At 54.0% G+C, this 25,266-nt stretch overlaps 8 protein-coding genes across 8 annotated transcripts; 4 read left to right on the top strand and 4 right to left on the bottom strand.

The window, feature by feature from the left end:
* Positions 1 to 263: 263 nt before the first annotated feature.
* AYO20_05586 (hypothetical protein) lies at positions 264 to 3,469 on the top strand (the record flags this gene model as incomplete). Its single annotated transcript, XM_022643880.1, has 2 exons — positions 264 to 685; positions 742 to 3,469. 2 exons carry the CDS (start codon positions 264 to 266, stop codon positions 3,467 to 3,469), a joined length of 3,150 nt encoding a protein of 1,049 aa, XP_022500121.1.
* A 428-nt stretch (positions 3,470 to 3,897) lies between these two features.
* Positions 3,898 to 6,036, bottom strand: AYO20_05587 (hypothetical protein; the record flags this gene model as incomplete). Its single annotated transcript, XM_022643881.1, has 1 exon — positions 3,898 to 6,036. The coding sequence occupies one exon, from the start codon at positions 6,034 to 6,036 to the stop codon at positions 3,898 to 3,900; it is 2,139 nt and encodes a 712-aa protein (XP_022500122.1).
* Positions 6,037 to 7,728: 1,692 nt separating this feature from the next.
* On the bottom strand, positions 7,729 to 10,222 carry AYO20_05588 (hypothetical protein; the record flags this gene model as incomplete). The annotated part of the gene is made up of 4 exons (XM_022643882.1): positions 7,729 to 8,724; positions 8,805 to 9,370; positions 9,434 to 9,874; positions 9,940 to 10,222. 4 exons carry the CDS (start codon positions 10,220 to 10,222, stop codon positions 7,729 to 7,731), a joined length of 2,286 nt encoding a protein of 761 aa, XP_022500123.1.
* Positions 10,223 to 10,770: 548 nt separating this feature from the next.
* Positions 10,771 to 13,731, top strand: AYO20_05589 (hypothetical protein; the record flags this gene model as incomplete). Its single annotated transcript, XM_022643883.1, has 6 exons — positions 10,771 to 10,820; positions 10,884 to 11,068; positions 11,121 to 11,545; positions 11,602 to 12,058; positions 12,120 to 12,145; positions 12,202 to 13,731. The coding sequence occupies 6 exons, from the start codon at positions 10,771 to 10,773 to the stop codon at positions 13,729 to 13,731; spliced, it is 2,673 nt and encodes an 890-aa protein (XP_022500124.1).
* A 1,942-nt stretch (positions 13,732 to 15,673) lies between these two features.
* On the bottom strand, positions 15,674 to 17,622 carry AYO20_05590 (hypothetical protein; the record flags this gene model as incomplete). The annotated part of the gene is made up of 6 exons (XM_022643884.1): positions 15,674 to 15,861; positions 15,924 to 16,219; positions 16,276 to 16,549; positions 16,609 to 17,175; positions 17,236 to 17,451; positions 17,511 to 17,622. The coding sequence occupies 6 exons, from the start codon at positions 17,620 to 17,622 to the stop codon at positions 15,674 to 15,676; spliced, it is 1,653 nt and encodes a 550-aa protein (XP_022500125.1).
* A 682-nt stretch (positions 17,623 to 18,304) lies between these two features.
* AYO20_05591 (hypothetical protein) lies at positions 18,305 to 22,080 on the top strand (the record flags this gene model as incomplete). The annotated part of the gene is made up of 15 exons (XM_022643885.1): positions 18,305 to 18,344; positions 18,405 to 18,434; positions 18,496 to 18,656; positions 18,717 to 18,885; positions 18,934 to 19,131; positions 19,202 to 19,529; positions 19,585 to 19,799; positions 19,853 to 20,078; positions 20,127 to 20,364; positions 20,421 to 20,812; positions 20,865 to 20,973; positions 21,026 to 21,152; positions 21,201 to 21,469; positions 21,530 to 21,891; positions 21,954 to 22,080. The coding sequence occupies 15 exons, from the start codon at positions 18,305 to 18,307 to the stop codon at positions 22,078 to 22,080; spliced, it is 2,991 nt and encodes a 996-aa protein (XP_022500126.1).
* A 912-nt stretch (positions 22,081 to 22,992) lies between these two features.
* On the top strand, positions 22,993 to 24,234 carry AYO20_05592 (hypothetical protein; the record flags this gene model as incomplete). The annotated part of the gene is made up of 1 exon (XM_022643886.1): positions 22,993 to 24,234. One exon carries the CDS (start codon positions 22,993 to 22,995, stop codon positions 24,232 to 24,234), a length of 1,242 nt encoding a protein of 413 aa, XP_022500127.1.
* A 280-nt stretch (positions 24,235 to 24,514) lies between these two features.
* Positions 24,515 to 25,019, bottom strand: AYO20_05593 (hypothetical protein; the record flags this gene model as incomplete). The annotated part of the gene is made up of 3 exons (XM_022643887.1): positions 24,515 to 24,569; positions 24,626 to 24,942; positions 24,990 to 25,019. The coding sequence occupies 3 exons, from the start codon at positions 25,017 to 25,019 to the stop codon at positions 24,515 to 24,517; spliced, it is 402 nt and encodes a 133-aa protein (XP_022500128.1).
* Between the last annotated feature and the right edge of the window lie 247 nt (positions 25,020 to 25,266).

A 25,266-nucleotide genomic window follows, 5' to 3' on the forward strand; every position in this document is an offset into this window, starting at 1 on the left:
TTGGCGAATGGGCCGCAATTGTTCTAGGCACGAGGGCAGGTCTTCCCGATCTCATGTTGTTCTATCGCAACAACCAAGTCATATCCTCGACCCTCCGACATCCTTTTAATATTTCATATCGCAGCAATCAACCGAACATCTTTTTATGTACATCCAGTCTGTCTAGCGAACCAGCAGCCTGCCGTTCCCGTCCCAGGAAACATCGCTAGAGTCCATCGTCTGCTTCACCCGCACAATTGTCCAACATCGCTTCGGCCCTCACCATGGAGGCTGTGGCCACACTAAGTCTCGTATGCAATATCCTTCAAGTGGTAGACTCATCGGTCAAGGCAGTGGAGATATGCAGCCAGTTCTACAAGTACGGTGCGACCATTGACATCGAAAACTTGAGTTACATCTGTGATCAGCTGTCCCAAACCTCTGCTGCTCTTGGCAAGGCTCAGACGGTCTCTCAACTGTCCAGCAGTGACACCGGGCTGGTCGAAGTTGGCAAGAAGGTCCACGATGCGGCAGAGTCTCTTGGTAAAGAGCTCAACCATCTCAAAAGTGCTCCTGGGGCAGGCCGGAGAGTCGCAGTTAAGAAAACACTGACCCTGAAATGGCGAGCTACCCGCATCGATGGGCTAAAGGGGAGGCTTGAAGGACTTGTTCAGGTTCTGAACACCAAGATCCTTGTGCATTTGAGGTCTGCCACAATATCTAAAACTGAATGGAAGCTCACCGCTAATGACTCTTTCACAGCGCAAAACTGAGTGTCACCATTCGCGACAATGGAGAAATCTTGAAGAAGTTAGACGATAGGCAAGAGAAGATCGCTCGAAGGATCGCAGAGGGGACCACGACTGTGGAGCAGCTTGTCTCATCAATGGGCGACCAGACAAGAGCTCACGTCACTGAGGAGCATATTGTCACCAGAACCCGCATACATGTAGTCGATGAGAAACTAGACAAACTTGTGGGCATTCAACATGACAAGGCCGGGTTTGACAAGTTTATGGAAAGCCTTCATTTTCCGGAGATCAATCTGCGACGGGACACTATCAAAGACGTTCATGAGAAGACGTTCGAATGGATATTCGAGAGACGCGATGATACACAGCAACGTTGGCACAATTTTCCCGAGTGGTTACAAAATGACCAACCGTTGTACTGGGTACTGGGGAAGCCCGGCAGTGGCAAATCCACATTCATGAACTTTCTCGTGCAAGATGGCAGGACGCTGGGTGCACTGGAATCTTCAGGCCAATCAACGACTGTGCTATCTTTCTTCTTCTGGGAAGCCGGCGTGGAGTTGCAGAAAAGCCGCGTTGGTCTTCTACGCTCTTTGATATATCAACTCCTCGAGGCTATCGACCAGCAAAAGGCACTCCGGGTGTGGTGCGATATTGTCCAGCCTCACGTCCCAGCGCTGCCCACCATATGGACCAGTAAGCAGCTACTTCGTCTCCTACAACTGATTGTCCAGGCCGTGGATCAACGCTTCTGTTTCTTTCTTGACGGGCTCGACGAATTCCGAGACGATGTTGACGGGACTACGGCTATCAGGGCCATACAAGATGTCTTGAAGGATCAAAACCGCACAAAGCTGTGCATCTCTAGTCGACCACAGACCAGTCTGGATGCACTATATCAAGGATGCCCGAAGATTATCATGCAGGATCTCACAGAAACAGACATCAGAAGTTATATCGAAGATAACCTCACTGGGAGTCCGTTGATCAGTCAGCTTGGTGGTACAAGCTCAATGCAGGCGTCTCAACTTGTGGATGAGGTCGTTGTAAAGGCTGATGGTGTGTTCCTTTGGGTCACTCTTGTTGTCAAATCATTGTTACGCGGCATCAAGAACGAGGACAACTGGGAGACCTTAATGGAACGTCTTGACCAGCTGCCGTCCGAGATCTTCGACCTCTACACACACATGTGGAAAAGGATGGCAGACGATTATCCAATATACGCCAAGGAAGCTGCTCTTTATCTGAAAATTATCCAGCGTTTCGGGCAACAGGACCTCTTCCAAATGACCATCATGGCTGACGACCATCTGCGCGCCCACTTCTCCAAGTCAACAGCCACCTGGGGGATGGAACAATTTGAGATGGAGGTGGATCACAACAAAACAGAAAAAAGAATTGCCGTGTGTTGTGCTGGGTTCCTGGAGGTGTCATACAAGCCACCCGATCACAATCTCGAGAGAGAATTAGAAGTGCGAAAGACACGGCTTGAACAGAGCGCCCTTAAGCTACAGCCTCAAGTTCTTCAGCGCTTGTTGCAATACTATCGCTTGGAAATAACAACAACCGTTGACTTCGTGCACAGGACGGCTGCCGAATTTCTGCGTACCCCTACTGGCAAAGGATTGCTGCAAGTTCGGCTGTGTACGGAAGAAGAGCTAGTTGAGCGGTATCTCAGCTCAGCTCTCATCCTACATTTTCTTTCTCCGCCGGAGTCGCCCACGGTGACTGTGGACCAGAAGTGGCCCTATTATCTGTCGCAAATGAGGTCTGATGCAGCCTCCGAATTCTTCTCGGAGCTGGAAGACGTCTTTAAGAAACTCTCCCACTGGCGTTGGTGGAATTTGGAGGACTTGGACAGTGGACCGTTCAGCCTTTTAAGTCGAAACTCCCGCAGCGACCCAGACTACATCAAGATCTTCATTAAATTCTGTCCCCCTCAGTACGTGTTGAAGAAGCTTACTGAAGGAGGGCTCGCAGAAGACCGGGATTATCTCACCGAGTTACTTGAAATGTGGACTACCGTTGATCAGTATGGATATGAAGATGATCTTTCTTTCCGGAACGCCCTACTTCTACTTCAACGTGGAGCTGACCCCAACAAGACGTGCCACTGGGATGTTGTAGTCAACCCGCCGCCCCTATGGTCAGTTGTCCTGTTGAAACTTGCATGGAAATACCAACCCCCAAGGTTGACAGACGTTATGACGGAGGTGCTGACGGCACTGCTGAGAGCCGGCGTTGATCCCAACGCCAGTGTTATGCGTTGCGTCAACATTTTCATGTGGCTGGAAGGCCGAGCACGAACGATGTCTTCGCCTTTGATTTTGTTCAAATGGAGCGTTTGGGATATCGTCACAAACGGCTTCAGTATCCCTGTCGATAGCATCAGCAGCCTCCTACGCAATGCAGGAGCGGTAAGCTCCGGGAAAAACTTCCTCTATTACAGACCCCGGAGGCTGTCATGGTGCGTGTATCCTACGCGGACTCTAAAAGGACGTCTCAACGACTTTATCGGTTTATTCCAAGCACCCAGCGATTTCAGCTATCGTGCGAATTATTTCAGCCTGGTTAATCTCCTAGATTCAAATGAAGCTGAGCCCTGTTTCTTCGACAGTGGCCTAGAGGTAATCCATGCTGCCGGATGGACCGACGAAGAGATCCGCACAACCCCAGGACTTGAGATGCTATGGAAGAACTTCGACAAAGCCCCAACGAAGGTGAAGAGGCGCAGTTAGCTAGGTTTGTGCCAGGAGACAGTTCCGAGGAGGGGGAAGACTAGAGCAGGGGTCCAACGTCCGGTGTTCAGCGTTCTCCAGTAGCATTCAGCAATCGACGATTGAGAAGCCCTTTATATATGTGTGTGTGTATCACAAAGGCAACCAAGTTCCTTGCGGATTTCCGGTGTGAGCACGAATCGATGGAAGGGGAAGTCCTTACAAGGTCTTGTACTGCTTTGACGAACGAGGGAGAGAGGAAGACATGCTGATTATGATACGATATGATATGTGATGATTATGATGATGAAACCTCTATATCTTTGTATCGTGACCAAGCAGGAAAATCCATCTCTTTGACGCCAGCTTGGGCGACTATACATGAAAACGACGCAGAGCTGTTCAGGGCTTAGTGGAGCATGTTACATATTAATGACCATTCAGCCATTTCAGAGCAAGACCAACGTCTCGCGCCAACGGTCTGCCGTGCTCCACGCCCGGTCCGTCACGCAGAGCACCGTGCTTCGAACCACGTACCCGTCCTTGCGCTCGATCATCATCGTCATGACCAGGACCTGGTTGCTGAGGCGGTGGAAACCCCTGGCGAAACCGAGAAACTCGCGTGGTCCCGGGGACTGGAGCTTTCCGCCCGACGCCGCCTCGGCGGGATAACAATCGGCAAAGAGCCCCGGGGCTGATTCGGCATGTCGTTGTTCGTCGAGGTGCCATGCATTTCCGCTGCTGGGTTTGATGTGCAATAACGCAACCTCGCCCGTGAAGGAGAGGGGTGGGCAGCCGCCAGCCCCGGGTGAGAATGTAGGAGGGAGGCCGGGAGTGGATTCGAGCTCCTCGATCCGCGCAAAGTCGGCTTCGAAGACGTCGAATTCGCGGAAGTAGACGGGCTCGGCGTCCCAGCTGGCCCAGGAGTAACTGGGGAACACGAGGTTCGTGCGCTTCGCGGGCTGCAAGTGTCGCCACATGAGGGCGCCCGCGATACAGCCCCATTGCATGGGCATGCCGTGCCAGCCGGAGATGCCGTGGCTCTCGGCGATGGTGTTGATGCAGCCCTGGACGGCGCGGATCTTGTCACTCTCCCGACTGAGGCGGCGGCGATGGTACAGCCGCATGACGTTGTTGAAGAGGCTCGAGATCCGCGGCTCCTCGAGAATCTGACCGACTCCGGCGGGGAAGCCGAGCTCGTGGGTCTGGAAAACCCGCGTGGCCAGCCCGTTGCGGATGTGAGGACGGCACGAGCGCAGCGACTCGCGACTGGTCGAGTGCGTGCAGCAGAAGAGCACCTCGTCGGCCGTGAAGTTGACGCATCGCGGCGACAGCCAGCCTTCCTGGAACGTCCACGCCCGAGTCCACCAGGCTGACTGTGTGATCAACTGCTTTGGGGGGAGGTGGTTTGTTATAAACTCTATGCCCTGGAGGCGCACAGTTGGTCGGTCATCCGTACGGGTTTCGGGACGCACACCGGGGAGTCCAGCATTCGCGTCGTCCCCGGCCGCGGCGATGATGGTGACCTTGGCGTTCATGTAGATCGTGTGCATCCTGTCGATGAGGAAATCTTTCATGTCTTGATCGTCCTGGTCGATACAGAGAGAGTCAACCCACAGGAAGGGAATACCTAGCCCGCAGCAGAAGTCGATCGCGTCTGAGATGGTAGGGGGGAGGTCCCGGGGGAGATCTGCACCGGGTGTCTGGTTTCCAGCGTTTGACGGGGTAATAATCTCTTTCAAGGATATATACTTGGGTTGAGCATCGCCCCAAACGTAGCTGAGGGTTGCATACTCTGCATTCTGATCGGCGAGGACAATTTTCCTCTCGACGGTGTCGATCAACCAGAAATGCTTCTCCGGAGCTGCGCTGGACTTGAACTCGCGCAACCTGCACTCTTCATGGTTCTGCAAGCACGAATCGAGCCAGGACCTCAACTCAGAGTACTCGACTTGTGGAGGAACGGTTCGTCCCGCCAGCGGTGCTCGCATCCGGTCTCCCAAGCACGGAACAAGGCGGTTTTGGCACGTAATCGCCATGCCCGCGTCGGGGTTTCCGAAGGCAGGTCCACCGCTGTGAACGAGAATTTCGAGCCACGTCGCGGTAGGCTCGTCAAGGTAGTCTTTCCAGGCCATCATGGGCAAGTCCTGGAGGTGTTCCATGTCGCCGCGGAAGCTTCTCAGGCTGACGATAACGTCGTCGGGCCCAAGCGTGTCCGTCCCGTATCTCCAGTGGTCAATCGGCGCGGGCATCCGGTGGGAGTGCTCCTTGTACTCGAAGTGCTCGGGCTTAACCGCCTCGGGGGAGATGACCGGGGGGGTTTGATCGACGATCAGGCTGCAGAAGGGACAGTGGCTGGCACAGTCGCGGAGGTGGGAGAGGGTGCCGAGGTGGACGCCAGGACGCAGTTCTCCTGCGACATCCTTTGTCGCTGGGGCGAGGAGAGCATTCACATCCAGTGACTCGCATACTGAACAGAGAGTGCCAGGGACGAGTTGGTCGTGTCGAGCCCGGCATTTTCGTTCAGGTAAGGTATAGGGGGGAACTGCTTGAGCCTCCTGAGGGGACTTGAGGGTGTAAGACTCCATACTCCGTACGGGATTAGCTGTCGGCAGTTCACCTCTGAACGACCTACCTACCTACCTGCCCGGTAGGTACCTATGTAGAGAATCTAGTAGTATCGACATCTTCTGAAAGACCGCCAGAGGCTCTTATAGCAAGTGCTGGAGGTTGCCTTGTCACCTCCTAGTAGAGCTTCAGCCCCGTTGCCCGAGGAGTTCGAACTCGGCCCAGTTTGCCTAGTGGGTCACCAGTGCGGCTGAGTCTGTCTTTCGGAGCTTGGCTCAATACCGAGTAACTTGTGCGTATCCATACCAAGTACATACCAAGAACCAAGAAGACACTTCCTCGGGCTGCTCGGGGCGACACAAGAAGAGATCCTCTCTCGACCTGTACTGTACATGTTGTTGGGGCGGCGCTAGCTGGCCTCTTGCTTGGGTCTACCGTTCCTATCTCCGCGCTTGATCATGAAAAGGTAGTATCAGGTATACTGATTCACAGAGGGCGCAAAGACACAAAGACACAAAGACGGGTCCGTCCTGGATTTCTCGCCAGCGGACAAAATGGGGGATGGGAATCGCCTGGGTAGTTTTACTCCCTCGCGAGTACTCTCTGTAAAGGCACTGAATGGACAAGTCTCACTTGTAGATTACCTATTCGAGACGTGACCATGATCCGAATTGAAATGACTTTGGCTTCGGTACCGATTCAAGTACTCTTGTAGGAACTTGGTATTTGCCCAAGTAGGTAGGTATGTATCGCTCTCTACGGACGAAATATCTCAAAGCTCGTAGGCGAGCATCGACTGCTTGAGACACTCTCCCCCGTCCTCTCTCTTGGGAGTCTGAGCTCCCGCAATGTTCTCCCAAGCTCGACTCGGCCAGCCGGCAGGCAGGCTGGGTGGGCTTTCTCGATGCTCTGTCACGGCCCTATTGCGACGGCCTCGCTCCCTTTCCCCTTCTTTCCTGAGTGAAATGGTAATCTGGAGGTACAGTTCGGGGTATATCTTTCGCATGGTTTTATGCGTCTTGTCGATCCTGTCGATTGGCGACCTTGCTTTGGGATGGTTGGACTGTGCAGCGTCTGTAATGGCCGGAAGGCTATAATCCAGTAATCCGAGTGAAATGGCCCAAGTCGAATGAACACTGCGTGTACCTCGTACTCGACAGAGACACCATATCTCCCTGGGAGGAAGAAACCGGATACCATGCCCCCGGGCACAAGCACGGGAACAAGACAGTCGGAGACTGCCTGTAACCATTTGATGTTAGGGGCCCGCGACCCACGACTGATGTAGTCGAGGTACACTGTCTTGACGACCGCTTCTTGGAATGGTTGATACTCGGATGCTGTCACCGCCGTCATCCCTCGTCGTCGCCATCTCGACTCTCAGACAGGGTTGCGTTGCAATGATATATGCCTTTTCGGGCAGAGGAGGTTTGACGTCAACCCCTGATTTGATTATAGAAGACCAGATGCCTGACTTTGTCCCGTGGCTCTGCCTTTTGTGATCCCTGGGACAACTTAAAGTTGACGTGGAGGAGTCCTTGACGGAATATCTTTCGCCGTCCGAGTCAACAGCCCTGGAATCGCAGGAGTCGACTTTGGGATCCGGACTGGTTGCTGGACAGGGCGACTTGTGACTGTCAGGCGTGATGTTGTCTGTGATGGCATCTTCGTTGAGTATCACTACCTCGATAGTGTACTGGCCAGCTAGACCGTCACGTCAAGAGCAGAATGGTCTGCGACTCCCGCAGGACGGTGCTCCACGAGACGTGCAACTCTCCCGCATCGCGTCGCCGCCACACTTCCTTCGCCACCATCTCTGCAGCCTCGGCGTTCTGGAACCCCGCCCACGCCGCGTGCCTCATGCAGAGGATGGCCCGGCGACGAAGACTGTCGCCCAGCGCTTCACACGCGGCGATGAAGCTGGGCCACACGGTGACGCCGAGCCGCACGCCGGGGAAGAAGCACTGTTTGCTCTCGTGGTGCATTTCGAGGTTGCTGAGGATGCTCTCGACGTAGTGCTGCAGGATGATGGGGTTGGTGCCGCGCACGAACCGGAAGAAGTAGACCATCAGTGCGTGGTGCATGGCCGTCGCGATGTTGGATTTCATCGTCTGCGAAGGGTCCGGGATGCTCTCGGCAGAGCTGCAGCTGAGCAGGTCAAACGGGTTATTGTTGTTGTTGTCGCCGCTCTCGGCGGGCCGTTGTGGTGTCTCCCAGTGGCAGATGTCTCGCTCCAGGGCCGCGGCCGCGTCGACCAGGCTCGCAGGCATGTAAGGCTGCGACGTGCCGTGGTGTTGTGGCGGGTCGATCTGAGCGACCATGTTGTTCGTCCGGGCGATCAGCTTCAGGATCGACGCCGGCATGCCGTAGAAGTCGTTGAAGGATTCTTCCTCGGGCCCGCTCAGTCCCAGGTCCGACCACGTCTCGTAGTTGGACGCGAGGGTCGTCGAGTAAGGGAAGCTGTCCTCGGGGATCTTCTTGACGAGCTCGACCTCGTTGGCGAGCATGGGCTTCTTGCCCAGCGTGACGAGGTACTGGTCCCGCGTCTGGACGAAGGTGGTCTTTTCAATCACCCTGATGTAGGCGAATATTCGATGTAGTTGGAGTGCTTTCTTGGAAAAGGCCTCCTTCTTCCGACCGATCTTGTTGACAATCTCTTCGCATTGGAGGATGAAAAGTCGCGAGTCCCACGGATCACCACTGACGATCTATTTTCACGACTATTAGCTTTCGAGTGTCTCCTCGAGTCTTGGAACCCCAAATGCAGGACAGAGACGTGAGGACTTACCCCGGTACAGATCAGGTTCATGGCGCTCACAAAGAGCTCTTTGTATTTGATCTGTTCTGGTTGCTCGGTGGACATTGCTTGCAAACATTTGCGAAAGGCGGTCCGCGCAATCTCCCTGAACTTGAGGCCCTGCGAGTTCCAGTATTGCAAGTTCGTCGCCTGGTCGTCGGTCGACAGGAGCTGCGTCGTGTCCGTTCCGCTCACCGTCGAGGCAGGCTTGTAGAGAGTCGCGAGGTGGTAGCAGGTCAACGACAGGAGACTGTACAGGAGCGACACCCTGGCGAAGCCCGACTGGCCCATGATATCCAGTTCTCCATACGCGGTCATGGCGTAGGGCACGTGGATACTCTTCCAGGGGGCTTCGTTCTGCGGTAACCCCGAAAGAGAGGATATGACATGGTTCATGTAGTGAGATAGCAGGAATCGGATATTCGAGGGCACGTAGGGCGATCCATTGGACAGGGACGACGCAGCAGGGTGTCCATATGTAGCGATGCCCGTAAATCGTGGCTGAGAAAGCTGGATATCATCTTGAAAGGGTGTGCCGGTGCCCGGTATATTTGTACCTGTTTGCTGCAGTTCAGCCACGGGCACGGTCTCCACAACCCGATAGGAAGATCCTTCCTTACCTTCAATCAGCGGCGTGTAGGCGGCGTTGGTGAAAGAATAATTGTAACTTGCTCCAGTAGGGGTTTCGGCAAAGAGTGCTTGAGATCCCACACTGTTGTCCGACACGGACAACGACCAGTCAATGCCGTCCAGACAGGCTGTCGCCGCTTCGCGATCGCCGTCGAGAGAAGACATGGACTCGGGCAGTTGAATGGTCATCTCCGACTGCTCGAGAGCTTCGACATTTTCAGCGACGGAGACGGGGACGAGGGCGGGGACGAGTTGCAAGACAGAAAAGGGGCCCTTATGGATTTGCCAGCCTTTCTTATCGACCCGCGAGTTCTTGGACTCCTTGACCTGTTCATCGAGGCGGTCGAGGACTTGGTCGAGGTGCTGTTGTGGGTTTTGGCCGGTTGAGAGATGCCGAACCAAGTCTTCGGAGAAGCGAGACCTCGAATGGGCTGAAAGGGAAGCAATCTTAGCTAGATGGACACGGGTATTGTGTTCCAGGCCACATAACACGCACCATCAAAGATCTCGGTTCGAGTGCGACGCCCTTCTCCTCCCGCTGCTGCCGCTGCTCCCTCGGTCGTCGAGTTGCCTGGCGACGTCGAGTCAGGCTGTTCCGGATCCCAGACGGGCAGCCACTGGAGCTGGACTTGATAACCCCGACATTGCAGACCCAGCCGGATACAGTTGTTACAGCTTGGACGATGTAAATCACATTTCACTTTGCGCGTCCGGCACGTCAAGCAGCCTGTAAAGGTACGCGTCCGCGCCTTCGGGGCTGAACGGCGCGCTTGAGCCATTGATGTTTGGGGGGCATCAGACAGAGTGAATGGAAAGAAAGAATGATTTTTGGGTCCCTTGGGAGGAGTTAAATTGGGAAAGGGAAGGCTTCGGCGACGACGAGGACCCTCTGGCTGTGGCTTCATTGGTCGATACTTATCGCGTTGTTCTCCGGAATCCAGATTGTGGCGGCGGCGACCAGAGTTTCGGCAATGCTTCGCTTGGGTCGACGGGCAGCTTGCATTAGCAATGAATCTTATCCAGGCAACCGGGACTCGCAGGACCCTGGCATCTTATTATCAGGTCATAGAAACAACTCCCGTGCCCCTCAGCCGCTCTTAGGATGGCTTGTTACAAGTTGATATGACTGTCCAAAATACATGGCCTCAAACCCTAATGCTAGGACTTTCCCATGGGCTTTCAGACGGCATTCGTGGCCGATTCAGGTCATGGAAGAAGGTTTAACAACGGAACCCAAGTAGTTCCGCTGGTCTGTATCCTGTGATCCCTTTTTGTGTATTGGATTTGTATCTTGGGACGTTCATTTCCTTTTGGTGCAACGGCGACGATGTTGTCCGAACAGGATGCATCCAAGCCACTCAGCCTTCGATCTCAGGGGTACGTATAGACTTGTTGCACGATACGTCGGTGTAGATGGTCTCTGATAAAAAGAACTTACAGTGTCAAGCCCCTCAACTATAATATCCGAATCTTCAATATAGAATTTGGGGGAGAATGGACCTACGAAGGGCGGGTGGTGATCGATGCGGAAGCAACTGCTCCTGCAAACCACGTCGTCATCAATGCCCGTGCCCTTGAGATATCTCGCTCTGAGGTGTCGTTCACTGACCTCAATAAATCTTCCTGTAAGTCTGCAGACTGATTTTGACAATGACACAAGGACTGATCGTCACCTAGCGACATACTCGGCGACGTCAATAGTCCTGGGTGAAGAGACTCAGCAGGCTCGCATATCATTCGAGGAGACCATCCCAAAGGGACCCTTGAGATTAGATGTCTCATTCAAAGGGAGAATCGATCATTCCATGGTCGGCTTTTGTCGTGCCAGATATGAGCCAGAGTCAGATACCAGCGCCGCGGGTGTCAAGGTCGGCAAGTATCACTGGCAATTAACCACCCACTTTGAGCCCTGCGATGCACGCAAGGCCTTTCCCTGTTTCGACGAGCCGCACTTGAAAGCGACCTTTGAGCTTGAGCTGGAGATCCCCGCAGAGTTGACGGCGCTAAGCAACATGCCTGAGACATCGGCGCGACTACTCGAGGGAGCCCAAACCGGCTTGAAGGCAGTGCGTTTCGAGAAGACGCCCGTCATGAGCACCTACGTGAGTGAAGTAACCCTCCAAGATATCTGGATTTCAATGCTGACGGGGCCTATCAGCTCCTGTGCTGGGCCGTAGGTGACTTTGAATACATCGAAGGCCTGACAAAGCGAGAACACGCGGGCAAGAGGCTTCCCGTGAGGATCTACACGACCAAGGGACTGACCCAATACGCCCACTTTGCACTCCAAGATGCCTGCGACGCCCTCGACTTCTTCAGCGAGAGCTTTGGCGTCGACTACCCCCTCCCCAAGTGCGACCAGCTCGTCGTCCACGAGTTCATCGGCGGTGCCATGGAGAATTGGGGATTGATCACCTACAAGCCGACCAAGATCCTGTTTGATCCGGCCACCTCGGACAACCGGCTCATGTCCAAGGCCTCGTATGTCATTGCCCACGAACTGGCCCATCAGTGGTTCGGCAATCTGGTCACCATGAGCGGCTGGAATGAATTGTGGTTGAACGAGGGTTTTGCGACCTGGGCAGGGTACCTTGCCGTGGACCATCTTCATCCTGGTAAGGACGACTGCTTGTCCACAATTTGGTGGCATTTGGACTAATCGACTATGTAATATAGATTGGAATATCTGGGGTCAATTTGTGGTAAGTTTTCCAGTCTACGGGGACGGTTCTGTTGTTCATTGTTGACCACGACACAGGGCGAAGCACTGGAAGAGGCCTTCACGCTGGACTCCCTGAACTCGACACATCCCATCGAGTCACAAATCCAAGGCAGCTCTCAAGTGCACCAGATGTTCGACAGCATTACGTACTGCAAGGGCAGCGCCGTGATCCGCATGCTGACCGCGCACATCGGCCAGGACGCCTTCCTGAACGGCATCGCCGCTTACCTGAAAAGCCGCATGTATCAGAACGCCACCTCCAACGACCTCTGGACAGCTCTGTCTGCGGCGTCGGGAGTGGATGTGGCGACGATCATGGATCCGTGGATCCATGAAGCTGGATTTCCTATTGTCACCGCAACGCCGACTGCTGATGGACTTCACCTGAATCAAAAGCCATTTCCCAGGCACAGCGTGCAGGAGAGGACTACGTGCTGGCATGTCCCTCTGGGACTGGATGGGGAGACTTTGACCACGGCGGATAACACCCTCACGACCGAGTCAGGCATTGTCAAGCAGAACCTCTCTCTGGCAAAGCTCAACAAAGATCACGCCGGCTTCTATCGCACTGACTATCCCCGTAACCATCTTCTGTCGCTGACGCACCTCTCGTCAGGCATGTCCTCTGCCGACAAAGTCGGAATTATCACGGATATCACGTCCTTGGTTTTCGCAGGGGTGAGACCTGCGGGAGAGCTCCTGTCGGTGATGAGCGAGCTCCGGCACGAGAAAGATTGTTTCATGTGGTCACAGATACGAAAGGCTGCGGTCGCGGTTGTCTCCTCCGTGTCTGACGACCCCCAAATCGTCAATGTTCTCAAGGCTCACATCCGACACTTGATGGCGGGAGTCAAGTCGGAAATCACCTGGACCGGCTGTGCGGACAGCTACGTCAAGGGCGAGCTGGAGAAGGCTTTGATCCAGCTCGCCGCTTTCGCCGACGACGACGAGGTCATTGGTGAAGTCCAGCGGCGCTTCTCCCTGTGGCAGAACGGTGACAAGGACGCCATCAACCGCAACCTCCAAACCCCCATCTTCAACGTCTCCGTCGCTCGAGGCGGGGAAGAAGCATACCGCGCCGTCAAGGCCGAGTACCTCCGCAACGAGACCATCGACGGGCGCGAACTCTGCATCGCCGCGCTGGGGCGCACGACCCTCCCAGCCCTGACGCGCGACTACCTCGACATGACATTCCGCACCGAGGACCACGTCACGCTGCAAAACATCCACTTTGTCGGCATGGCCGTGGGCAACGGGCCCTGCGCCGAGGCCCTGTGGGAGTACGTCAAGGAGAACTGGGACGCCGTCTACGCGCGGCTGCGGATCAACAGCATCGTCTTTGAGTGGTTCGTCGACAACGCCCTCTCGGGCCTCGACAGCCTCGCGCTCGAAGCCGACATTGCCCGCTTCTTCGCGGACAAGGATCTGCCCGAGATGGCGCATCCGGTCGCCGTCGTGAGGGACAACATTGCGCGGAATGCGGCGTTTAAAGCGCGCGTGAGGCCCGAGGTCGTGCAGTGGTTGAAGGAGAATGGGCTGTTGGGAGCAGAGAGTTCGCGGTTATAGACGACGAGTATAGATTTCCTTTCGGGAGTTGCAAGCCGTTCCAATCGACGTTGGTTGCACGAACAGACAGAGACGGATTGTCTTTTTGATTTACTTGTGTGTATGTGTGTGTATGTGTATGTGTGATGGACTGCACTTTAGGTACAAGCATAGCATGGTATCGCATAGCATAGCATCGCATAGCTGAGGAAGGTAGCTGGCTAAGCCACTCATTCATCCAATCGTGTCAAGTAACGCTCTGGCATAGCAAACCCCTTTTTCTTCCCCGTCAAAACGCCCTTCGTAATACATCTGACAACCTTGAGCTGGTGAGTTGTGGTTGACGAAACGAAACAAACGAGCATATCACCTGTTTCACATTCGCAGGCAGTTCCTGTGGCGTTGCCCACCGTGCTTGCTCGCTGCGACTTGTTCTCATTCCGCAACGCCTCCGCGAAAGAAGTGATGAGGCTGGACTGGATGACTGTCGCGTGATTTAAATCCCCGACGTACCCAGTATCAGCCCCCGATCACAAGACAGTTGGCGTGAGTCGGGCATCTGCGTCTGCGCACAGGTACAGATGGCGAGCAGGAGACCTCTTTGTACCATTAACCTGTTTGTGGATTGTCGAGTTGAGTCAGGTGTCGAGTCTGTAGTCTGGAAGTATCATATCCCATATCGCGTGTCCCAAGTGTAAAGTGTAACGTGTTCGCGGCAATGGCCACGCCTCGCCCACGCATTCCAGAATCGCGGGTGCGGTTATCTACGGAGCTTGGGAATACTTTTCACTAAAGAAAGAGATATACTTGTACTTGGAAGTATACTTACCTATAGGCCGATATCGCGGGTTGGGCAAGGGCTGATAAGTCCTTCGCTATATGTCCATGTAATGGTGAATGCAAGTATGCATTGCATATTGCATAGATAAAGACATACACACATACAGGCCCGATTGGGTCTTGATAAGGGACGGAGAAACCAGCCTGGGCTGGGCGGGCTAGGCTAGGAATGGCTGGTTCTGGGTCTGGGTTTTGGGTTTGGGTTTGGGTGGGTTAGGCTGGACTGGGCTGTAGTGGGCTCTATGTGAAGGTTTGTGACTCTTGTGATAGATACTCGGTACAAATAATAGATAGATACTAGCACCACTATTTACAAGTAGATAGATAAACCGACCACGTTACCTGCACACTGCACAAGTCGCTTATCTGTGGAAATATCGCCATGAGCCATATCACCTGTATTTGGACTTGGGACTTGATAGTCGGTAAACGTACCTGTCCACATTTGATATCTCTCCACGTACCGAGTACAACTAGCCACGCCCCGGTTCGGTATGGGTCTGGGGGCTTAATCACTTGAGATTAGAACCCACGTGGAAGCCAAAGTGGAAGTGGAAGTGGTCTCGTCTGGTCTCGCTTTCTGACATTATGCACAGTACCTCCTTGTACTTCCGTATCTACATCTTTCTGTGGCGAGCTCAATTCCGCTTCATTTTGTAGATATGTGGCAACTCCTCTTCATCATGGACATGGGATGGCAGATGGCTTTCTGTTTTATTGATCGTTGAGATCTCGCTGGTTCTATCCCGCAATGGCCAGTATGGTGACGGAATAGGCATGTCGGAGCAGTTGTTGGTAGTATTTGTGGTCATCTCATACAGAACCTGGAGGAGAGATCAAACGCCTCTTTCGTTCGGCGATAGCGTACTCGGTACTGTAGAATACGACAAATGGGAATCTTGATCGGCAGGGAGCAGTCATTGATCGATCCATCGCATTGCTTGCATAATTACTTGTACACATGAATTGCAAATGCACATCATTTGTATCTTGTCGTCGCATCTTTCAATCTATACCCCGATTACCCTATCCGGTCGAATTTAGCTTGGTCCGATGTTCAGTCTGTCAAAGGCCTCTTCTCCACCATCCCTTCCTTCACCAGCTCGGGTAGATTTTCCATCCCTCAAGCCTCAGAGGTCGCCTTGTCAGAAGTAGCCTTGGACTCTGTGACAAGCACGGTCTCGACGTTCTTGTCACTCGTCTCCGAGCCGGCATTCTCGTCCTCTTGACCATCGATAAGCGACTCGAGGAGGGTGGTCTGGGGATATTCATAGGGGAAAATCCAATGGAGCACGTAGGACAGGACCGAGGCTATAATAATCCCACAAATCAGCCAGAGGTTCGGACTGGTATACACAGACAGCGAGACTTACCAATGACAAAGCCTAGGACAAAAGACAGCGAGAAGATGCGAGTAGCGCCAGTCCCGACCTTGAGCGACGGGTTGACGGCGTGCACGAAACCGGGCATGCTGGGCACGACGGCGCAGACCCACGATACGCAGGTGCGCCAGTTGATCCCATACTTGTACCAGTACACCGACTTCTTCGAACCCTCGTACAGGTCCGGGATGTGGAATAGGCGCCGTTGGATGATCCAGTAGTGCACGCACAGCAAGCCGATCATGGGGCCGAGGAAAACCGCATAGGCCGAGAGGACGGACAAGAACCTGTAGTGCCAATCAGTGAGAGAATGGACATTGTGGCGGAACAACCAAGAACTCACGTCGAGCCGGAGGCCAATTGCTTCCACGGCACGGGGGCCACGCTGAGAACGGCGAGGATGTACGCCCCGCGGCGCAGGTTGATGTATTGCGGGAAAACGCTGGCGACATCGAGGCCACCGGCCAGCACGTTGCCAACGACGTTGATCGACAGCTGCGACACGATGAAGACGACGCCGAGGAAGAAGGCGGCCGCCCGACCGCGAGAGCCATGTTTGTCCTGGATCGCCACGAACAACGTCGAGGGGTCCCAGAGAGGTGTGCCGTTGCCGTATTCTATAAGAACAATATTAGCCTGGCTGGGTCTTTCCATGGCAATCCTGTAAGGCACTCACGGTTCTGTGTCGCTGCAGTCACCACCACACCCACGATGGCCATGACGGAACTTGTGAGCATGAATGAAAAGGCCTGCGTGTAGGTGACGTGGCTGGGTCGCTTTGCAAATCTGGTGAAGTCGTTCTGGTTCAAGATTCCCGAGGCAATACTTCCAATGACCGACATGACACCAGCGGCCATCTGCCACCCCAACTCGGTCGACGAGATGGTGGTCTTGGAGTTGAACACGCTCCCGTACCCTTTGCTGGTTCCCACAGCCCAGCCGAGAAGGACGAACAGGGTGATGCCCACCACGACAGAGCCAATGTGGAAATACGGCCGGAGTTGGCCGGGTCGGAACCAGATGAAGATGCAGCACAGCAAGTTGAAGAGGAAGTACCCCAGAAACTGGGCCGAAGTGATGCCCTGCGACAAGGGGATTTTGTTGGGAATGCGCTCGTCGAGGTCCAGCCAGATCGAGCGCAGGCAGACATAGATCATCTTGCCGCCAATGACGGCTTGCACGCCATACCAGGTGATGGATGTCAGGATGCGGTTGAGGACGGGGAAGTATGCCCCCCACATACCTGCACGGGCACGAGGTCAGTGATACGTTTGTTAAGCGGTCGAGCGGCAGAAGCACGAACCCCAGACACTGCGCGAGACGATGGGAAAGCCCAAGTGGCTGGCAGCGCCCGAAACCGAGTTGAGAACTGCAAAGGTACTGGCGAGGGCATTTCCAACCAAGATGACGATGATGGCTTGCCAGTAAGTCATGCCAGTCGCGATCAGTGAGGAACCGGTTTGATAGGTGCTGATGTTCAGGTTGACGAGGAACCACAGTTCGACGAACTGGAGTGGACCTGGACGTGAAGACTTAGCAACGTGCATGGACATAGCTGGCATCGACGCATTTCCATACCCCAGGTCTGGCGCTCAGGAGGCACTGGACGGATGTCCTCATTGCTCCAGCGATTACCCTGTTCTTCCTCAGGAAGCTCAATCACCCTCAAGGCTCGTTTGATGACAGACATTGTTGGTAGGTCGGGTCAGGACTTCAACTTGGGACAAGATCCGATGCTGGTACTGGATGAAATGTCCACCTCAGACCGCGTGGTATCCCTATATACCATATACCTCCCCTTTGGGCTGGGGGAAACGTTGATAACGATATCGAGGGTCTGGGAAGCCCAGAGTCTCGAACTTTGAGAGTTATCAGAGCCATCAAGATTCGCCTCCAACAACCTAAGGCACTTGGGAAAGCCTGGCCGATCCCGGATGGATATCCCCGCCACCGCCATGTGGATACTGGGGGGCCTTTTAATGCTCGGAAACAGACCGGCACAGTAGTCGAGATGATAAGTTGCTGAAGCAGGAAGCCCTCGCCGACTGGATCCACAATTCAGAGGGTCCTGGGATTCCGTCGACCAGCATTAAGGGCATGGCGAGTCTCGGCGGGCGGGAAGACTAACCATGAGTCCATGCCGTTGTCCATGGGTGGAAACTGGTTGTTATCTGCTCCACAGTAATATCGGGACGACCGCGGCAAAGTTGTCGTTGCCGATCGCCAAATAACTGTAGTAACATATCTCCAGTACCTAATGGCACGACCATGTTTTTAAAGTGACTTATCACAAGTCCTGTTCGTTTTGCTTTGAGACAACAGACCCTGTAGACCAGCAGCTTGTGCAACAGAGGATTCACCTGGCCGCAACAATGGCAATTCAAAAGGTCTACAGGATTGGCGTCGACGTCGGTAAGGCTCCCTTTCAGCCAATCAGATGGTATCCAGGACGACTCTGTTAACTGTGACCAGGCGGGACGAATACGGACTGTGTTATTCTTCGTAAGTCGACGGATTCTTGCTGTGGTCGAAGGCGGCGTGCCCTGACAAGGACACATGATAGACCCCGGCGAGGCGCATTTGCCCGATCGTGGGATTCGCAGTGCGTTCAAGACGCCAACCACCGCAAATGTCACCTTGGGCATCACCAAAGCCATCGAAGGGGCCATAGCGAAATGCGGCATCCCCTTGGAGGCTGTGGCGGCGGTCATGATCGGGACAACAGTGAGTCAGGCGGTCAGGATCAGACTTCTCCTTCCTCAAAGACTAACACTCCCTTCCCAGCACTTCATCAATGCTGTTGTCCAGGCAGACGACCGGAATCTCAGGAAGGTTGCCGTTCTGAGAGTCTGTGGGCCATACACGAAAGAGAATCCTCCTTTTATGGATTTCCCACCGATCCTGGAGCGCATCATGAACGGTCATGTCGGTTACTTGGACGGTGGCCTCGAATGTGAGTCGACATGGTAGAAGTATGGAGACAGTAGCTTATCGTGACCAGTCGATACTCGTGAAATCATGCCCCTCGACGAGGCTCAAGTGCGAAAGGAATGCCAGGCCGTCAAGGCAAAAGGGCTCTCTGACGTTGCCGTTATCGGAGTCTTTTCACCTCTCGATATTTCCGGTAAACAAGAGGCGAGAGTCAAGAAGATCATCCAGGAGGAGCTCCCAGAAGCAGATATCGTCTTGTCCCGAGACAGTAAGCCCGTGATCCAGCCCCAGGTCCTGCCCCTTGTGCATCTTCCATTGCGTGCTAATACATGGGACAGTCGGTCAACTTGGCTACCTCGAGAGAGAAAATGCCACCATTTTAAACACGTCCATTTTGAAGTTTGCTCGCAAGACGATTCGCGGCTTCAAAACGGCTATTCGAACATTGGGTCTTTCGTGTCCGCTCTTCCTGACGCAGAACGACGGCACCATCATCGATGCCGATGCTGCTGAGAAATGCCCCATCAAGACCTTCTCCAGTGGTCCGACCAACTCCATGTCTGGAGCGGCATATCTGGCTGGTCTCGATACTGAAGAGAAGAAGATCCGAAACGCCCAAGTAATCGTTGCAGATGTTGGTGGAACCACTACCGACGTGTGTGCCCTGTAAGTTTCAATTCATGTCTTGTCCAATCGACAGCATCTGACTACTTCCTCGCAGGTTGCCTTCAGGCTTTCCCCGCCAGGCTGGCACTTGGGTAGAGATTGGTGGTGTTCGGAGCGCCTTCTCAATGCCCGAAGTGCTGTCTGTCGCTCTCGGTGGTGGTACGAAAGTCGAAGAGCGGGATGGCAAAGTCCACGTTGGACCAGAGTCTGTCGGTCACAGACTTCTCACCGAAGGTCTTGTCTTTGGTGGCAATACATTGACCACCACGGGTATGCTCTTCGACTCCTTTCCAACTAGTCGACTCGCTAACACAGTCTCCCAGATATTGTTGTTGCCAGTGGCCACGCAGATATCGGCGACAAGTCCAGGGTCAAAGATGTCCCCAAGGATATCATCACAAAGGCGCGCCTTCGCGTCAAGAAGATCCTGGAAAACGCCGTTGATGCTATGAAACTGAGTGCAGATGACGCCGTCGTGATCCTCGTTGGTGGTGGCAGCATCGTGCACATGGAAGACCTGGATGGCGTGGGAAAGATCATCCGTCCACCGTAAGTGTGCCGCTGTTCTTATTGTGTACCATTTTCTGACCTTGTTAGATTCCACGACTGCGCCAACGCTGTCGGAGCGGCAATTGCAAAGATCTCAGGACAGGTCGACGTTGTCAAGGTGCTAGAAGGCCTTGATGAGGACAAGGTGGTCGAAGAAGTCTGCACGGATGCGAAGAACATTGCCATCGCGTCTGGTGCGGATCCAGAGTCGGTCACGATTGTCGCGATCGAGAACATGCCCTTGCAATACGTCCAGATGCGTGCATCTCGGATTGTCGTTAGAGCTGTACGTTGGCGAAACCCCTTCCTTTACAGACCTTGGACTAACTCCTTGGTGATCAGGCTGGAACTTTGAACCAGAAAGCCCTCCTCCATTATGTTCCGACCGAAAGCTCCGAAGACATTGTGGCACTCCAGGAAGTCCTCGAGGAGCGTGTCTCCGCTAAGACGAACGCTGAGAAAGACCCCAAGGACTTCCTGGTGAGTCCCTCAGCTTCGATCGACATTCGCCAATACAAGCCCGAGGTTGACAAGAACGGCGTATGGTGGGTGTCCGAGATCGACTGCGAGTTTTTGGCCACGGGTTGTAGTACCCTCGCATGTGGCGGTGGAGGACCCGGCTATATGTGCTACATGGCGGCCAGAGCAGCAATCAAAGCCGGCGAGCGCTTGCCGGTAGTTGACGCTGAGGCCTTACCTGATGACATTTATGTCCTCGGTAGTATTTCATACGGGTATGTTTCCGTCATTCTCTTTGCGGTTATCAAGGCTCACACAACGCTCTAGTGCCCCGACTGTTACCCTGGAGCGTATCCCCAGCGGTACAGAGTCCGTGGACGCCACCGACGCTCTCCTGAGCTGTTTCCCCGGAATCAAGATGGGAGCCCAGATTGCGGTATGAGCATAAATCTTGTATCGAAAATTCCCCTGGCTGACCAACGGCACAGCTCGAAATCGGAGGAATGAACGGCATTCGTCCACTTCTTGTCGCAAATAGCTACGGGGGTATCCCAACCATAGACGGCGATTACATGGGAAGAGCCTATCCACGGCTCGGCCTGGACACTCCTGCCCGTAAGCACCATATCAACTGCCTTTTGGACCATGACTGATCAGAGATAGTATTTGACTTCCCCCTTTCGCCCTGCACGCAGAGTGACGGCATGGGCAACGTCGTCACCGTCCACAAGGCGGCGTCAACGGAGAAGCTCGAGAAGATCCACCGCAAGGCAGGCCAGGAACTGGGTCTGTTCTCGCAGATGGTCTGGCCGCCCATGTCGGTCAAAGACACCAAGATAATGGGCACATTAGGCACCACCTCTTTGGCATGGTATATCGGCCGAGCCGTGTACCTCGCCAAGCAAGAGAAGACGGATATCATGAAAGCCATTGTAAGAAACATTGTCCTCGTCCGTGCATGAGGAGCAAAGAAGACTAACAGCGATGCTCAGATCGAAGCAAATCCTTCCGGACGTGTCTTGTACACGGGCAAAATCGTGTCCGTCAACCGATACGTCTCAGCGGGTGGCTACACGGAAGGTACCGTGCGTCTCAAGCCCATTGCCAGCGACGAGATGGAATACGGAGACACGGCCTCGGCAGAGACGCGCGACATGATCCTACCGTTCCAGAACGAGTATCTCTACGCCGAGCTTGTCGAGCCGGATGCGCCAAAGGGCACCAAGGGCGAGATTCTGTGCACCGTTCCCGACTTGATATCGCTTATTGGCACGGACGGATATGCGCTGGGAACCCAGGATCTACGATACGGTGTGCGAGTTAGTGTGGTAGCGTTCGTTGCTCACCGGCATTGGTAAGTCATGTCGTCCCGGATAGATCTTGTCTTGAAAATGGGAATTGCTGACACCATGACAGGTATACACCAAGAGGTATTGAAACCGGAGGCCCGAAAGCATTTGGTTACGATATGGACTTTGTCCCGCTCGGTACGCCATATTACGAGCCCAAGCGGGTGACCAAGGAGTTCCGCCCTACGTCATGAGCGAGACGCTTCGATAAAGCGGCTATTGTCACTCAGCAGCACCCCAGGTGATTATGTGAATTCGCGTCGACGAGGCACCTGGTGTGGACGAGCGATAAACAACATCGTAACCTCCGCTCACAACTTGTTGTTGCTCGGCCCGAAATTGCTCGGCATTCCCTTGGACAGAATCCAGCATAACCTTTCGGCCCGAGAAGGATGCTTCACAAGACACTTTCAACCATTGCTACGCATGTCGTGGGAATCGTTTCAAGAAACGGCGTTATCAGCTGCCCCTATCTATCCAGATTACGAGTAGATGTGCGAAACCAGAACGACAGCACGAGATTTATACACCCAGGGAAGGGGGATGGGGAGGATAAACTAGATGAAATATCAATAAACATATACATAAGTTATATATTATATACATAGTCTTAGCATAGATTCAAGAAGATGTCACATTATTAGCTTTTGTATGCTACAGCATGAACGTCTCGTGAATACACAATCGAAGGCCTCAAGAGGTCCGGGTGCGCCTCAAGAAGCGTGGTGGCTCTGCTCGCTATACGAGGTATACCTTACCAAATACGAATATATTAGGAGAAGAGAATATCTGCTCCAGCCTATCAGCGGCACGTAGACCAAAGTCCAGAACCACGAACCTTTAGTTGGATGCTTGCATTTCGTTGCACAAAAGTCAGGGAAGGAAAGGAGGATGTTGGTTAAGGATGCTGATAAATCTCATGGAAGGTCGGGGCTTGAACTGCTCCGCTGGAAAACAACAAAAGGCTCGTACACGACTTGGCTTTGTGGGCGTATAAGAGATGTCGAGTCCTGGGAGATGCTCGAGGTCCGATAGTATCGTGATCAGTCGATTCCTAGGAGGATACTTGTGGAGGTATTCCCCTCGAGGTATCATATAGAGAAAGCATGGCTTCCACAGCAATCATCAACGTCCGCGTTTTCGACGGCGAAAATGTCCTTCCAGCCACGACGGTGGTTGTATCCGGTGCGACGATAAATGCCGTGGGAGGAACCGTCCCGGACGGAGCGACAGTGATCAACGGCGAAGGCTGCACGTTATTGCCCGGCCTCATTGACTCTCACGTCCACACCGGCATTCCGCAGCTGGAACTCGCCCTCAAGTTCGGGGTCACGACCGAGCTGGAGATGATGGGCTACTGGGACGCGGAGTCGCGACGACAAATCGCTGAGCGCGACGACCTCGCGGACCTGCGCACAGCAAGTTATGGCTTGACAGCCCCAGATGGCCATCCGAACCAGTTGACCAAGCGCCTCGATGCGTCGGTGCCGCTGCCGCATCACCACCATCATGAGACCCCGACGGGTGAAGCGGTGCTCACGACCGCGACCACTCCCGACGAGGCGGTCGCTTTCGTCAGACAACGCGTCGACGAAGGGGCGGATTACATCAAGATCATGATCGAAGACGGCACGGTCTTTGCGTCGCCGGGGCTGCCTATGTTATCTCGAGAGACGCTATCGGCCGCGGTGACCGAGGCACACAAGCACGACAAGTTGGTAATAGCCCATGCGATGACTTATGAAGCCGCAGAAGTTGCCGCCGAGGTCGGCGTCGACGGTCTCTCTCACCTCTTTCTCGACCGGGTCGCGGATTCGAACATCCTGGAGAAACTGAAGAGCAAATTCGTCATACCGTGTCTCTGCCTCGACGCTTCCATCCTGGGCATCAAACCCACTGCATTCGCCAGCGATCCCCGCGTATCTGCTTCGCTTCCGCCAGCCTGGCTCACCCACCTCGAGGGCAGCATGGACACCTTCCCCAGCGGCGACTTCACCACCGTGCTCAAGACCGTAGCGGCCCTGCGTGCAACGGGGACCATCGACGTTCTCGTCGGCACGGACAGCTCCTTTCCCGTCCCCCATCTCGCGGGCATCGCCCACGGCGCCAGTGTTCACTACGAACTGCAGCTTTTGGTAGAATCCGGGTTCACGCCCGTCGAGGCATTGCGTGCCGCGACGAGCGTTCCTGCCCGGTGCTTTGGGCTCGGTGATCGGGGATTGATCAGAGAGGGGATGCGTGCGGATTTGGTCCTTGTCCAGGGGGATCCGACGGGGCATATTCGCGATACGCTCTCCGTGAAATCTGTTTGGAGGAGAGGGAAGATGTTGGCTTCCTCCGCTGGTTGATAATATACCTGCGTTTGCAGGTCTGACGGTGTAGAATAGGCTGAGGAGATCGGAAAGGGGATAGTGAATCCGGGTTGGATCCCTCATCAAAATATTTAAGTAAGACTGTCTGATGCTTAATCACTGCTTTGACGTCCATAAAGCGAGGTCTAGGAGTAAATCTTTGCTCAGACGTAAGTGATATCCCTCTCAACTAATACCTTTCACATTCATCGAGTGCATGGCATCCCGATGTTCGACTACCCCGTCATCATATCTGAGTGCGATCCAGCCAGAAAGCTCACTGTCGCAAGGCCGTTGGAGACGCCGCGCGCGTCGTCGAGTTGTTCGTACATCTGGGTGGCATCTTAGTTCGAGGTAACAAGTGACAGGGGAATGGGGGATGACTTACATCTGTGGGCACAGGTCCGGGGCCGCTGTGGGTGACCACTGTAGTCCGTACCATAAATCCCGGTGATCCAAAAACGCCCAAAACAGGAGAAGGTTAGAAGTTGCTTCGTTCCTCTGCCTGATCGCTTCAAATGATATCATCCACGTTGTCCAGATATTGCGATCGTACGCCGGAAGTGGGATGCCATCCTTCTTGTGAAATTGCATAAGATCTTTCCACCGGGTATTATATAGTCTGATATGCTCTTTGAAATCGATACCGGTCTGCTGCATGTACGCGGCGGCTTGAGTCAAGGCTAGTGGTAAGCCATCTAACAACTTTAACAAGTAAGTAGCATTGTCCTCGTCCTGCATTTCCAAGTCACAATGGGAGACTGCTGAGGATCGAGAGACATGGAGACATACCAAACTTGTTGTCCAAGCTGGCCTAGTCGAGTCGTAATCCAAATGGAACTGTGGTCCGCCCACGGGAAGTACCGTGCGACATCGTAGGCGCCTGGCTGGGTGTTTGGTGCACGGTATTCCCGATTGATATTGTCAATTACCATCAGCCAGCAATCGTTGTCGGATTGACTTCTTCGAATCCCGAGGTATAAGGCACGTGACAGTGATTTGCTTGTCACGTGCATGTCCAAGTGGAAT

Source organism: Fonsecaea nubica (assembly GCF_001646965.1).
Source record: "Fonsecaea nubica strain CBS 269.64 chromosome Unknown Scaff33, whole genome shotgun sequence".
Lineage (NCBI taxonomy): Eukaryota > Fungi > Ascomycota > Eurotiomycetes > Chaetothyriales > Herpotrichiellaceae > Fonsecaea > Fonsecaea nubica.